The sequence below is a fragment of the Balaenoptera ricei genome, chromosome 7 (genome assembly GCF_028023285.1).
Source record: "Balaenoptera ricei isolate mBalRic1 chromosome 7, mBalRic1.hap2, whole genome shotgun sequence".
NCBI classification, from domain to species: Eukaryota; Metazoa; Chordata; class Mammalia; order Artiodactyla; family Balaenopteridae; genus Balaenoptera; species Balaenoptera ricei.
In genome coordinates, this window is record NC_082645.1 from 14,315,624 (window position 1) to 14,331,074 (window position 15,451).

General features: G+C 60.0%; 1 protein-coding gene across 9 annotated transcripts in view; it reads right to left on the reverse strand.

Annotated features, from left to right (window-relative positions):
• The window catches only part of BIN1 (bridging integrator 1), a 58,696-nt gene that overhangs the window by 22,123 nt on the left and 21,122 nt on the right, over nucleotides 1-15,451 (reverse strand). For all 9 annotated transcript variants that reach the window (XM_059927683.1, XM_059927679.1, XM_059927688.1 and 6 more), the window contains exons 2-3: nucleotides 7,753-7,833; nucleotides 167-221 (exon numbers count right to left, since the gene is read on the reverse strand). In XM_059927683.1, the coding sequence (XP_059783666.1) occupies nucleotides 167-221; nucleotides 7,753-7,833 (136 nt within the window). The remainder of the gene's footprint in view (nucleotides 1-166; nucleotides 222-7,752; nucleotides 7,834-15,451) is intronic.

Here is a 15,451-nt window from a genome sequence, read left to right on the forward strand (position 1 = left end):
GGCTGGGGGGGGGGTTACCCTTGCCCCACCCCTGAAGTCCCAGGAGGTAGGTGGACATCCCTGACTGCTGCCCCCTCCCAGCTCTGCGCCCATCAGCTCCACAGCGGGAGGGACCCCTCTCTGCGTCCCAGGAGGCCCGCCCATCCAGGCCAGGTCTGCCCCTTACCTTTGACCGAGGCCAGGTAGGTCCGGAGATCCTTCTGCAGCCGGGTGCCCTCCGTCTGCAAAGAGGCAGACGAGAAGAAGGTGAGGGCCTGGGGCACAGCCCACACCTGCCCTCTGCCTCCTGCACCTCATGGACACCCGCCACGGATGGGCTGTCCACGGCAAGGCACTGGGGGCCTACAGGATACCAGATAGGAAAACGCCCCACGCCAGGGCATGGCAGCTATCACCTCTCTGGCCACTGACACACTGAGCTCCCTCTCAGGAGCCCTGTGCCCGAAGGAACAGTCACCCAAGGGTGTCCGCACCTTCTCTCTCAGACACTATTCTCAGCCCTGTGAGGAAGGCAAGAAGACAGAGACCCCTCCACCCTGGACGAGACACTGGAGCACGGCCGAAGGCCACACACACGCACAGCCCAGGTGTAGGATGGGACCAGCATGTGGCAGGCCTGCCCTCGGGTAACCACGAACCAGGCGACCAACAAGCCGAGGAACACGACTGGGGGTACAGGAACCACCCAGCACCTTGTCCTGAAAGCTTAGGTGGTTGGTGCCTGAGGCCAGCGGACTCCCACTGCATCCCGCCAGGGTCAGGAGGGTTCTGATGGGGAGAGGAGAGGTCCGGAAGGGGAGGCCTTTGGAAGGAGTGCAGAGAAGTGTGGGGGTCATGTCCAGGCCTCTCGGGACACTGGCCCAGCTGAGAGGGAAGATGCAGGAGGAAAGGGTGATGAGGGAGAATGCGCCAGGGAGTGAAGCACCCTGAGCTGGGAGGGCAGTGCCCGGGGCTTCCTGGCACAGCAGGCAGGGCCAGCAGAGAGGGTGGAACCCCAGGCACAGCGTCAACTCCCTCTGGCCATCAGCACCACAGAGGGCAGGGGCAGGAAAGCTGAGCTCCAGGTGCGAGGAGGGGTGAGCAGGCTGAGGCCAGCGGGGAAGGCCTGAGACCACCGCCAGGGAGATGCTGAAGTTTTCAGAAGCCGTGTGGAAAGGGGGAGAAAGCACACATAGGCTTTGGGGCCGTGAAGACCCAGCTCTGTCCCTTACCAGACACGTAGCCTCTCTCAGCCTCGGTCTCCTTGCCTGTCAGCTGGGTCGAATGACCCCAGCCTGGGAGACCACAAGCAAATGTGCGTCGAGTGCCTGCAGGGGCGCCTGGCACATCACAGGCCTTCAGGGAAATGGCTTAAGCGAGCTGGGCCGGGCCCGAGGTCGTGAAGGCCAGCCAGCCTCAGGAAGTGGGCTGTACACTGAGGACGATGACGGGGGACCCAGGGGGACACAGGAGACCGGGGCCTCTGGAGGGCCGTGAACGGCAGAGCACGAGGCTGAACTCCTGGGCTCTCCCTACCCTGACACCAGCCTCCGCCTCAGTGACACCTTGTTTTGAAGTCCCTCCCCCTGGTGGAGGGTTAGATAGATGACAGCATCGAGCCACAGTCCCAGGAGACCTGCGCCCCTCCAGAGCTCCACCCGGCCAACCTGGAGCTCCCGCAGGAGACGGAAGGTGGTGGTCCACCCCTGCAGGTCAAGCCTCCAGCCGAGGGCAGGCAGGGACCCAGCCCCCCTGCACAGGCTCACCCCCAGCACCCTCAAACCTCTCCTGTCCCCCTGCAAACAGGCCCCCCTCTTTACAGCCAGAGCCCTTTCCTCCTGCCCTGGTGTCCTCAGAGCTCCGGGCAGCAGCTGCTCAGTGGGACCGGCACTTTCCACACACCAGCTCTCAACACCACTGTTTCCACCTAATGAAGAGAAAACTGAGAGGTTGCATGACTTGCCCAGGGTCACACAGGCTCTCCCAGTGCCGGCAAGAACCTCCAAGACCTGGCCACTCAGGCCCCAGTTTGCTGAATGGGTCACGAAGGGGCCGGAACAGGCAGCTGCCTACTCGTTATGACGAATGCCTCCATGGGACAGCAGAGACACCGTGCAAGGAGGGTTTCAGCACATCACATTTAAAAAAAGGAAACCCTCTCCAAAACTCCTTCAGTGGAGTTTTGGAGTATAAAACCCTGGCCTCACATAATTCTTAGGAACATCCAAGTTTGAGGTGTGCTGATAAAAGATTAAAGTACGAAACAAAAAGCCAATCCACAAGCATTCAAACCTCTCTGGAATTCCCTCAGGGATCGCATGTGGACCCCACGGGACTGGGGGACAAGGAAGGGTCCACCCCATTCCTGATGTAGCCTTCCCAGTCTTCACAATTCAGTGCTTTGGTGGTAGAGATGAAGATTTAAGTATGTTTGTGATGTGATGTCATTGTGTTCATCTGATGTCACACAATCTTCCAGACCCAGCTTAGCCTCCATCATCTCGCTCCCCTCCCCACCGTCCCCCAGCGTCTGTCTCCAATGGCCCCTGAGAAAGGGGTCGCCCGTGGGGTGGGTTGCCACGCTTGCCCAGGCTTCAGGCCCAGGCTTCAGGCCGTACCAGGGCCCCTTGTGCTTCCCAAACAAGGCCACGCTGTGAGCAGGCACGCTGGGTACAGATGTGCAAGGACCGCCCTGTGCCAACTGCAGCTGGTCCCAGGGTCGACGCCCCCCACCCCGGGGCCCCCAGCCAGCTGCCTCCTCAGGCGGGCGCCCAAGCCAGCTCCCCTCCACACTGGCTCTGAGAAACAACTCTCCGGAGGCTCCTGGGCTCTGACAAACGCCTTGCAGAGCAGCCGGGGGAAGGATAACGTTCTGGAACCACTGCCCCTCAGCCTGCTCTCCTGGCTCCGGACTTGGCAGTGTAGGAAGGGCACCACAGCCTGGGACCAACGGCAGGTGCAGCTCCATGCGGCGGCCAGCAGGCAGCCCATGTTCCCCCGAACCTCCCTCCAAAGGCTATCCCTGCCTCCCTGACATCAGCCCCCATCTTCCCAGGGAATCCAGGGGGCAGGGAAGTCCTCCCCTGCATGGACCTCTCTGGCTCCAGCTGACTCTTGCCCCTCTGCAATCAATGCCAGAGGATCTTCAAACGACAGATAGCCAGCGATGCCCCCTTGGAGCAGAGCCCTGGGTGCATCCTGGGGGATGAGAAGGAATCAGACCTGCCCCACCTCAGTGACAGATAAACAGCAACGATGAGCCCTGGGGTGCAAGGTCCAGGTGGCTCCTAGGAGGAAGAGCTTGGGCCACCTGGAGGACCCAGGATGGCTTCCGGGAGGGCCTGAGCTGGGTCTGAAGGACTCAGGTGGGCGGGAGTGTGAGCGGGCCCTCCAGGGTTCCACAGTGCAGGGACGGGTCGCGGGGGCAGGGACGCCGCAACTAACACTGAGCAGGCCCAGAGGAGCTGTGTCAACTGGGTCCCTGTGAGAGCAGGTGACAGCAAGGCGACCGGCACCCTCTCCTAGGACCCACCCCCATAGGAAGGGGTGGGAGAGTCACTTCCTTGAAGCCCAAACTCCCTGCCATCCTGAACTCAACTAGGGCTGGCCCACTAGGCCTGGTGTTCCCAGGTGAAGAGCAGAGCTCCCTGTGCTCAAGCTTCACCTGGCCTTTCCCAAGCCCCCCGGCCCCCCGCCAAGCCCTGCAGCTCCCTGAATTCACTCCCCTGAGAATAGTGACCCTCACACCTTTGTAAATCCTGAACCCCACCCCCACGTCCTAGTCATCTCCACACACCAATCAAATCCAGAACTGCCCAGCTGCCCTAACTCCTAAGGGAGGGTTACCCCAAGCCTCAAACGAGACCTCAAATTTGCCCACCCTACTTCCACCCTTGGCCCCTGAGAAGCCGACCACCCCACCCAGCCTGAAGGCAGAGCACCAGCTCAAATGACCGCCCATGTCCACAGCCAGGGAGCCACCAGCACTGGCTATCTTTAGCCCTGGCCTCACTCCCCAGCCCCTCTGGGCAAAGATCAGTGAGTGACTCCTTGCCCAGAGCCAGGGACCCAGAGGGAACTTCAGAGTTCTTGTTCAAACCTCTATTTTGCAAGTGAGAAATCTGAGGCCCAAGGGGCAAGGGCTCACACAGAGCCACACAGCCAGTAGATGTCTCTGTTCTGGGCCTTGAAACATTATTGGCCTGGGGGACAAGCAGCCATGGGGGCTCCCAACCCTGCTCTGGGAAACCCCTCAGTTCAGCTTCTCTGGCAGGTGAGGGTAGACTTGGTCCTGGGCCCTTACCCAGCTGGCACCCCGGCCCTCCCCCAGCAGGCTCCCCGGCCCACTATTTGCTCCGCAGCCTTCTCTCCCAGCATGCTCCCAGCCCCCTCCCAGCTGTTCCCTTCCTTCTCCCAGCCTGCTCCCGGCTCTTTCCCAGCATGCACCCCTACCCTCTTTCAGCTGCTCCCCTGCCCTCTCCCAGCTGCTCCCCTGCCCTCTCCCAGCATGCACCCCAGCCCTCCCCCAGCAGGCTCCCCGGCCCACTATTTGCTCCACAGCCTTCTCTCCCAGCATGCTCCCAGCCCCCTCCCAGCTGTTCCCCTTCCCTCTCCCAGCCTGCTCCCAGCTCTTTCCCAGCCTGCTCCCGGCCCTCTCCCAGCATGCTCTTTGGCCCTCTCCCAGCTGCTCCCTTGCTCTCTCCCAGCTGCACCCCTGCCCTCTCCCAGCATGCACCCCTGCCCTCTCCCAGCATGCTCTTCGACCCTCTCCCAGCTGCTCCCCTGCCCTCTCCCAGCATGCACCCCTGCCCTCTCCCAGCATGCTCTTTGGCCCTCTCCCAGCATGCACCCCTGCCCTCTCCCAGCTGCTCCCCTGCCCTCTCCCAGCATGCTCCCTTGCCCTCTCCCAGCATGCTCTTTGGCCCTCTCCCAGCTGCTCCCTTGCCCTCTCCCAGCTGCTCCCCTGCCCTCTCCCAGCATGCACCCCTGCCCTCTCCCAGCATGCTCTTCAGCCCTCTCCCAGCTGCTCCCCTGCCCTCTCCCAGCTGCTCCCCTGCCCTCTCCCAGCATGCTCTTTGGCCCTCTCCCAGCATGCTCTTTGGCCCTCTCCCAGCTGCTCCCCTGCCCTCTCCCAGCTGCTCCCCTGCCCTCTCCCAGCATGCACCCCTGCCCTCTCCCAGCATGCACCCCTGCCCTCTCCCAGCATGCTCTTTGGCCCTCTCCCAGCATGCACCCTTGCCCTCTCCCAGCTGCAACCCTGCCCTCTCCCAGCTGCTCCCCTGCCCTCTCCCAGCATGCACCCCTGCCCTCTCCCAGCTGCTCCCCTGCCCTCTCCCAGCATGCTCCCTTGCCCTCTCCCAGCATGCTCTTTGGCCCTCTCCCAGCTGCTCCCTTGCCCTCTCCCAGCTGCTCCCCTGCCCTCTCCCAGCATGCACCCCTGCCCTCTCCCAGCATGCTCTTCAGCCCTCTCCCAGCTGCTCCCCTGCCCTCTCCCAGCTGCTCCCCTGCCCTCTCCCAGCATGCTCTTTGGCCCTCTCCCAGCATGCTCTTTGGCCCTCTCCCAGCTGCTCCCCTGCCCTCTCCCAGCTGCTCCCCTGCCCTCTCCCAGCATGCACCCCTGCCCTCTCCCAGCATGCACCCCTGCCCTCTCCCAGCATGCTCTTTGGCCCTCTCCCAGCATGCACCCTTGCCCTCTCCCAGCTGCAACCCTGCCCTCTCCCAGCTGCTCCCCTGCCCTCTCCCAGCATGCACCCCTGCCCTCTCCCAGCTGCTCCCCTGCCCTCTCCCAGCATGCTCCCTTGCCCTCTCCCAGCATGCTCTTTGGCCCTCTCCCAGCTGCTCCCTTGCCCTCTCCCAGCTGCTCCCCTGCCCTCTCCCAGCATGCACCCCTGCCCTCTCCCAGCATGCTCTTCAGCCCTCTCCCAGCTGCTCCCCTGCCCTCTCCCAGCTGCTCCCCTGCCCTCTCCCAGCATGCACCCCTGCCCTCTCCCAGCATGCACCCCTGCCCTCTCCCAGCTGCTCCCCTGCCCTCTCCCAGCTGCTCCCCTGCCCTCTCCCAGCATGCACCCCTGCCCTCTCCCAGCATGCACCCCTGCCCTCTCCCAGCTGCTCCCCTGCCCTCTCCCAGCATGCTCCCTTGCCCTCTCCCAGCATGCTCTTTGGCCCTCTCCCAGCATGCTCTTTGGCCCTCTCCCAGCTGCTCCCTTGCCCTCTCCCAGCTGCTCCCCTGCCCTCTCCCAGCATGCACCCCTGCCCTCTCCCAGCTGCTCCCCTGCCCTCTCCCAGCATGCTCTTTGGCCCTCTCCCAGCTGCTCCCTTGCCCTCTCCCAGCTGCTCCCCTGCCCTCTCCCAGCATGCACCCCTGCCCTCTCCCAGCATGCACCCCTGCCCTCTCCCAGCATGCTCCCTTGCCCTCTCCCAGCATGCTCTTTGGCCCTCTCCCAGCATGCTCTTTGGCCCTCTCCCAGCTGCTCCCTTGCCCTCTCCCAGCTGCTCCCCTGCCCTCTCCCAGCATGCACCCCTGCCCTCTCCCAGCATGCTCTTCAGCCCTCTCCCAGCTGCTCCCAGCCCCTGGCCAGTGGGCTGTCAGAGTTTTCCAAAGGAGGCCCCTTCCCCCAGAGGTTCCATTCCAGCCGCAGAGGCTCTGGGGGGTACCTTCCGTGCTTTCTGAGGCATCAGATGTGGACAAGGAGTAGGAAGAGGCCTGGGCCCTCCCAGCCCCCAGTCTAGGCCCACCTGGCCCCTTTCCCAGCAGAGCTTAGACCCTGACCTCACTCCCCACAGCCATGCCCATTCCTGTGGCCTCCTCTGGCCCCCATCCCCATCTGTCACTCACTGGGGCTAGTCCGCAGAAGCACGGAGCCATGGCCCAGCTCTCTCCCTCTGCTTCCTTGGCCCTGCCCAGTGAGGGGAGACTTGCCAGGGTCACTTCATTCCCCTCTTCTACTACGCTCAGACACAGCCACCAAAGTAGCTTCTTCTAGACTTAGCAGACCTGAGCGGGGAAGGTCTCAGGTACAACCCATCAGGGTATTCAGAGACCTTTGGTCAGGAAGTCCTCCCTGGGATCTAACCACTGCCCCCAGGCTGCCAACATAATTAAGGCCCTCCTGTCACCGGCCCCTGGCCTGTAAAAGGAATTGCTAAGGATGCCCTTCAAGTCCCTTGCAGTTTTTGGAATCAGACAAGTATGGGTCTGAATCCACTCCCAAAGCTGGATGGCCTTGGGCAAATCACCCAACTTCTCTGAGCCTCAACTGCTTCATCTGTGAAAGGGGCACAGTGACACCAGCTGCCTTACAGGGTTGCTACAGGCACCCACAAGCCATCTACAAATGGCCGGGCCTGGAGCTTGCCACTCAACCAGGCACGGTCGACACTCAGCCGGTGCCCAAGTCAAAGCCAGTCTGCTCTGCTCCCGCATTAAACCCTGCAGATACCACTCTCCTCACAAGAAGCTTCTAGAGATCCCACTTGCCTTGACATTCAAGGTCTCCCAGAGCCTGGGCACAATCTAATGCCAGCTCCCACCCCAACCTTAAGTGTTACCAAGGACCTAAGGTATACCCCTGCCCCTCCTTCCTCTCCCCCGCCACGGTCCACACCCAGTGCCGGTGCTTCCTCTTCCAAGAAGTCTTCCATGACCTCGCCAGCCCACACTGATCCTCTTCTCAAGTTCCCCTAGCCCACAAATTCAACTCTTGACATTTTCCACCTGGCAGCCACAGTTCCATTTTCACAAGCTCCCTAAGGCCAAGGGCCACCCACACTCACCAGCTGCTTGTTGAAATTCTGGACACACTGTTCAAACTGCTCATCCTTGGTCTCATCCGCCTTCCCCAGCTTCTGGAGGACCTGCCAAGGCAGAGGGAGAAAGAAAGTGTGTTACTCTGAGAAGGGAAGTAGCCAAACCAAGAAGGCCCCGTCACCAATACCGCAGACCCCTCCCCACCCCAGCCAGGGTCTGGGAGGCCCATGGCCAATATCACCCAGCCCAGGGCACCGGGACCATCAGAGGTCTTGTGGCTGCTGTGACCCCCAAGCGCAGGACTGAGACCCTCTTCATCCTCTACACAGGGCTCACCCATCCGTCAAGAGGAGGAACTTAGGACAGACTTGCTGTAGTAACCGAAACAGCAGTATGAGGGGTCGGGCGCCCCTCCTAGCTGACCTTACACTGCACCCCTGGGTGCTCCATCCCCACCCTGGCAGCTGAACATGAGGGGGCCAGTAGGGGCAGCCCCACCTCCCCACATGACTCCTTTTCCTGGGCCCAAGGCTCATAAATACCAGAGGGAGGGGCAGGGAAGTGACCACCCCAGGACCAGGAGGGCAGGGAGGGCTGGCTGGGCGTCAGGCTCTTGCCATCCCTAGGAGTCAGCTCCCAATCTGACTAGAGTTTCAGTTGTGACCCATTCTAGCCCATATCTAGACTCCCTCCCACCCCTGGCACTGACACCGGCACACGTGCCTTCACACACACAGGCACACAAGGGCACACACACGTGGGCTCACAGCCACACACTCTACTCCCCAAATCCCAGAGGCAGACTCGCCCCTCTGCGAGTCACAGCTGTCCCTTCTCAGCTGTGTCAGCAGAGAGGACATTGAGGACACAGATGGGGAGATGGGTGGGTAAAGGCAGAGAGAGAGAGAGAGACCCAAGGCCAGGAGAGGGGGAAAGATCTAGAAAAAGAGGGAGCTGGACCAGGAGCCTGAGAGGAAGCCCTGGCCAGAAAGGCTGGCCCACCAGGTTCTCCCGGACTCCCCTCTCCCAGCCCCTGCTCCCTCCAATCCCAGAGTTCTCTATGGGCAGAGAGAGAGAGAGAAAATAGAGGAGCAAGGAAGGGTGAGGGCAATGGGAAGACAGCAGAGAAAAACATGAGATGGGGGTACAGAAAGGGGATACTGAGGCAGACAGGAGGTGGGGTGTGCAGGGGGAGAGGGAGGCAAAGACTCCCCTCCACAGGCCTGGGCAGGCAAGCAAAAAGGACAACACTGAGATGGTCGGCAGAGACGGCGGCCAAAACCCAACAAGAATAACAAGTAAGCAGGTGGTAGTGGGTGAGGGTGGCAGGTGGAGGAGACAAACAGGTGGGCCCCTGGCAGGGATGAGTACCAGATGGGGCTGGAATGCCCCAGAACAGAGCCTGGACCCTTCCCACCCCTGACTGACCCTAGGATGGCCTGTGCTGCCCCACTCCCCCCTCCGCCAGCTGCCCAGGAGCCAGGGCGAGGCCCGTCAGCTCTCAGACGCTCTCTCTCATCATGTAATGCATTCGGCCATCTCTTGCCAAACGCCCGCTCTGTGCCCAGCCCTGTTCATCTCCGCTGGGGCAGCAAATCAATCAGACGTGTGTCCAGTCCCAAGAGAGAGGGAGGTACACGAGCCTGCGGGAGCCCAGGATGGATATCCTATCCAGGCCGGGCAATCAAGGAAGACTTCCCGGGGGAAGTGGCAGCTCAGACAGAGGGGAGAGCTTGCAGCAAAGGCGAGGAGGACCAGAAAGATGAGGTCCGTTACCAGGGAATTTCAAGTCGCTCAAGATGACTAGAGGTCGCAAAGGATGGAGAGGAAAGGTGAGAGTGGCGGGTGCGGGGGCAGCGGCGCACTGGGGAGCAGCCGCCAACAGCTTTGTGCTACAACAGTCAGGACACTCCATGGGCGAAGTGCAGCTGGATGCCAAGGGCTGACACCGAACTGAGAGGAGAAAAGCAAAACCACGAGCAGGAAAACGGGCACTTTGGGACTTCCCTGGCAGTCCCGTGGTTAAGACTCCACACTTCCAATGCATGGGGGGGGGGGGGGGGGGGGGCGCAGGTTCGATCCCCGGTCAGGGAACTAAGATCCCACATGCCGCACAACGTGGCCAAGAAAAGATTTTAAAAAAGAAGAAGAAAGTAAAGGAAAGAGAACGGGCACTTCCCTCAATCCACAGGCTCCCCATTCCCCTGGCAGCCACATCCGGCTGGCCCCATGGGAACAGGGCGGAGCTGCGGGGATACCCAGCCCACTGGACACTGAGCACAAGTAGGTGACTCAGCCGTCAACGCCCACCCCACAGCCCCGCCACCTCCAGAGAGAGGAAGAACCTGCAGGTGGGAAAGAACCTGCAGGAGTCAGCAGGGGCCACTGGAGCGAACCGTCGGGCAGGAGGACTGCGAAGTGAGCCTGTGCACCCCCTGCCTCTCCTTCTCCCTGAGGAGATGCCCTCCATCAGTGGAGTCACCAGTGCCCGGCCGGCTATCAGGGCTCCTGAGAACGCCAAGGCCCCGAAGTACGCACAGACGTGCACACCTGGCCCCAGGCATCAAACACAGCTGTGTGCTTCCCCCAGCCAGCGGAAGCCACCAGAGAGAGCTTCAGGCCTCGAGAAGAGGGCAGCCATGGTGAGACTACACCAGGCGGTGAGAAGAACCCTGAGAAAAGGGACTCTGACCGTCTCTCTCAACCTCAAGTGCCTTGTCGGAAAATAGAAAGGACATTAGCGGGCTTCCCTGGTGGCGCGGTGGTTAAGAATCCACCTGACAATGCAGGGGACACGGGTTCGAGCCCTGGTCCGGGAAGATCCCACATGCCGCTGAGCCACTAAGCCCGCGTGCCACTACTAATGAAGCCCACGTGCCTAGAGCCCCTGCTCCGCAACAAGAGAAACCACTGCAATGAGAGGCCCGCGCACCACAACGAAGAGTAGTCCCCGCTCGCCGCAGCTAGAGAAAGCCCATGCACAGCAATGAAGACCCAACGCAACCAAGTAATTAATTAATTAATTAATTTAATTTAAAAAAAAAAAAAGGACATTAGTGCCCACCTTAAGGCTCATGTCTGTAAAACATCTCTGTACCTGGTCCATAGTAGGTACCCAATTACAGGGGATCCCCTAAAAGACTTTCAGAACAGCCTTCACACAGTTGACGGCTGGACCTGACACAAACCCACCCTCCCAGTCCAGACAGATGGCATCCCAAGATGCCAGACAGAAGTCACGTGCACACACTCTGTACTTGAATGCACGGGCATGCATGTGCACACAGCAGACTCCTATTCATCCTCCAAAACCTTGCTCAGGCGACACCTCCTCTGTGAAGCTGCCCCTGCCCTTTCCCTCCTCCACCCCACTCTGTACCACTTAGGGCCTGTACCAACTCTCCTCATTGCCTGAGTGTCTGCCTCTGGCCTTGCCCAAGCCTGCACAGCCTGAGATCGAGGACAGTGTCCAGCCCTCTCTGTGTCCCCAGCTCCATTACAGGGCTGGGCACAGGGTCGACACACAGCATGTTCTCATCTGAGCTGTGAACTTTGAGGTCAGAGTCTTGACCTTGAACAAAAGAGCCCATCTCTCAGTTTCCTGTTATGCAAAATGAGAGGGTTGTGTATGGAAAGTCCTCAGCCTGACACGCAGAGAGCTCGCCATGAAGGTGGCTGTTAGGATCAGGGTTAGATCTGGCATTCACACGAATTTGAGCCCTGGTCTTGGGTAACGTGTGTTGGCTCCAGTGGGTCCCAGCCCTGCAAAGTCAGTGTGGAAGGCGGTGACCAGCACAGCTCCATGTGACCTCAGGCGAACGGCTTAACTCGCTACACCTCAGTGCCTGCCTCTGACACGGGAGTCACTGTACCCACGGCACCGTCGAGGCTCAGGGCATCGCCCAGCGAGTGTGTGCTGGCCTCGGCCTTGTTTATTGCTCACTGTACCCATCCCACTTTACAGACAAGGGGAGGAGGGCACACAGCCTGGGTCCTCGTCCTCAGGGGGAGCTCCCAGTGCGGCTACTGGGGGAAAAGCAAGCTGGGCACCACCTGCCCCAGGACAGGGACCAGGACAAAATTTGGTGCAGCAAAGTTCCACAGCACCGATGGCTACCTGTGTGCCACCCTCCATAGCTAGGGCTCCTGCCACGCCCCAGACACTGGGGAAGAGGCCTTTCTGACCAGCCTCTGGGGTGCCCAGACCGCACCCGATCACCCTGCCACCTAAGAGCCGCTGGGCCATGCCCGATCTGTCCCCACCCCCACAGACGCCCCAGGGTGGCTCTGTCCAGCCCTCACCTGGGACACACACAAGCTCAGAGCCCTCTCCTCGCCGAGAGGGGAGCCCCAGCCATGGGCCCTGGGGACAGAGATGCTCCACCCGTTCAACGCCCGGGTAGCAGGCCACGCTACGCTCAGACAACCACTGCGGGCAGCAGGGGGGCTCTGGGTGTCAGGAGGTGCAGGGCCACAGGGGCTCAGGGGATACAGGACCACTGGGCCGGGTCTGGAGAATGAGCTAGGTGAGCAGGGGGCTGGCGGCTGCCCCCTGTCCAGGGCTACGGAGTGGCTCGGGGAGCCCCAGACTCGCCTGTGTCACACCCATCGCACACTCGTCACGCACGTCTCCCTTGTAATAAACAAAGGGGAGCCTTTTCGACGGTGCGACAGACGACACCAAGGTCGCAGTTGCTCAGCCCAAGCCCAGTGGTCCAGGAAGCCATATCGGTGCCACCCTAACTGCTCTCACCACATCCTCAGTGCAGCTAGATAGCAGAGGGTGTGGAGAGCTTCGGAAGGCCCAACCCCGGGCAGGGCAGAAAGAGGGGAGCTGGTGGCAGAACGAACCTCCCCGACAGCGTCCATGGGTCAGCCTGTCCGGGCTGGGCTGTGACCCAGGGCCAGTGGTCCCTCCCTGGGTGGGGCAAGAGGCTCACAGGACACGGCTGAGTGCCTCTAAGTACCAGGGCTCAGCGACAGCTTCCTGTGGCCGGGGTGCTGCATGGGAGGGGGGTGCCCCTTCCCCAGCCTCTCTCACGGCCCAGAGGTCTCGTCCGGGCCATCTTGCCAGGCCCCCTCCTCTCCTCCTGGATGGCCAGTGGCCCCAGGGGACAGGCCAGCTGCGCCACACACCCGGCCACCAAACCCAGAAGAACGAAAGGGCCCCCGGGGCCAGTCTCGTTCGAACTAGGGACCAATTATCGCTCCCTGCCCACCGAGCACAGCACTTTACAGACACCACGCGCCCCCTCCTCACAGGTAAGCGTCCTTGGCTCCACGTGACAGATGGCAGGCAAAGCAGGACGCACAGCCTAGGGCCTCACAGTCAGGAGTGAGCCCAGGGCTGCTCCCAAGCTCCAGACCGGAGGAGGGGCACCCAGAAGACCTGGCCCCGGCAAGCCACCCCAGCCCAGCCAACACAGGGCGGGGAACAAGCGTGCTGGCACTCACCCCTCGGCTGACCCCAGGGGCCCCGCTTGGACCCCTCTCTCCTCCCAGAGCCTGGCCCGCCCCCTGCATGTGTGGGACATACACCCACATCTGAACATGTAGCATAGGGCTGGCGAGAAAAGCCCAGCCCAGGGGCCCAGGACGGAAGCCCTGGTCCCCAGGCTCTGGACCAGGCTAGAAAAGCCCTTCTAGAGACCAGCAGAGATGGAGACCTCCTCCCGCCTCCCCCAGCACCCGGAGCCCTCAGGCTCACACACACAGAGGGGCGTTCAGCTCCCCCGGGCACCCACCACCCAGCCGCTGAGACCCCAGCGGGCCTTCACCTTCCTCATCATCTCCTCGGGCGCCTCCGCGGCCACGGCCTCGATTGAGGTCGGTCACGGAATGAGCTGCGTCCGGGGGGCTGGGCATCACCACTGCACTTCCTCCTCCGGGCAGGGCCTGCAGTCAGGGGACCACAGCGACAGGATGTACGTCCTTGCAGCCTCACAGAGGCTCCCGGGCAGGCAGGGGCACACAGACAGCCGGGCAGATGGGCAGGTGGAAGGCCAGGCTTTCCCAGGGGTCACACAGCAGGGACCCATTCGGATGGAGACAAGCCAAGAGGCAAAAACGAAGAGGTGGCCATCAGAATTGGGCCAAAGGCCACCTGGCGGCTGGAGCTGCCCCCTCCCAGGATATTCTGCCCCAGCTTTCCACGGCCTCAGGGTCTCTGGCTCATTCCCCGACACCCTGGGGTGACCCCGACTCCTGCCGGCCTGCTCCATCCTCTGTCCCAAACAGCGGGATGGGCCGGCTTCATGGTCCTCGAGCCCGGATGCTGCCCGGGCCCCCCTGGCCCCCTGGGATGGGCGCCTGTCCCCACACTCCTCCCAACCCTCTAGTAACCTAGGAGCCAGGTGGGCAGGGCCTCAGCAGAGCAAGGAGGGAGGGGGGAGAGGTAAGCCCCAGCCCACCAGGCACGGCCACATTGCATAGGCCCCCTCCTGACTTCTAGTTTGAAATATAAACCACTTAAACGGCAAAACAAGTTGAAAGAAGAGTACAACAGACTGCCATCTGCCCTTCCCCCAACTCACCAATTGTTACCACAGGCCACAATTTTTCTCTCTCTCTATTGAAACAGTTTAGTTCGTTTGTTTGTATGTTAGCCCAACCACTGGAAAGTAGGCTGCAAACATCATGACCCTGTACCCTCAGTCCTTCACCCCTAAGGACGTCGGCACATTTCCAAGAATAAGAATGTTCTCCTAAATCTCCATGGTACCATGGCACCCCCGATGTTAACTCTTTACTTATTACTATTACCCAATATACGTCCATATACAAACATGCCTAGTTGTCCCCCAAATCTCCCTTAGGTCTGGGTTATTTGTTTTTTGATCTGGGATCCAAACACAGTTCATAGTTCACACATTGCTTTTTTTTTTTAATTGAAGTATAGTTGATTTACAGTGTTGTGTTAATTTCTGCCCTACAGCAAAGTGATTCAGTTATACATATGTATATTTTTTCATATTCTTTTCCATTATGGTTTATCGCAGACGATTGAATATAGTTCCCTGTGCTATACAGTAGGACCTTGTTTATCCCTCCTTTATATAACAGTTTGCATCTGCTAATCCCAAACTCCCAATCCATCCCTCCCCCTCTCCACCCTGGCAACCACAAGTCTGTTCTCTGTGTCTGTGAGTCTGTTTCTGTTTCGTAGATATGCTCATTTGTGTCATATTTAGATTCCACGTATAAGTGATATCTCTTTCTGACTTCCTTCACTTAGTACACACTTTGCTTTTTATTGTCATGTCTCCTGTCTCCTTTAGTCTAAAATATTCCCCCACATACCTATTCACTGTACATATTTGTTTCTCTTTCATGATATTGACATTTTTTTTATTGGCGTACAGTTGATTTACAATGTTGTGTTAGTTTCAGGTGTACAGCAAAGTGATTCAGTTATATATATATATATATACCTATTCTTCTTCAGATCATTTTCCCTTATAGGTTATTACAAAATACTGAGTATGGTTCCCTGTGCCACACATTTTTTAAGAGTACAAACCAGTCCCATGGAGCATGCCCTACACCCCAGACTCATTTCCTCATGATTAAGTCCAGGTTAAACATTGTTTTGGCAAGCATACCACAGAGGTAACGTGTCCTTCAACAGCATCACCTCAGGATGCCCCCCGCTTCCGGTGCTGAGCTTGACCACTTGGTCGGGCAGTGTTTGCCAGACCTCTGCTGTAGAGATGACTTGTCTCTAGA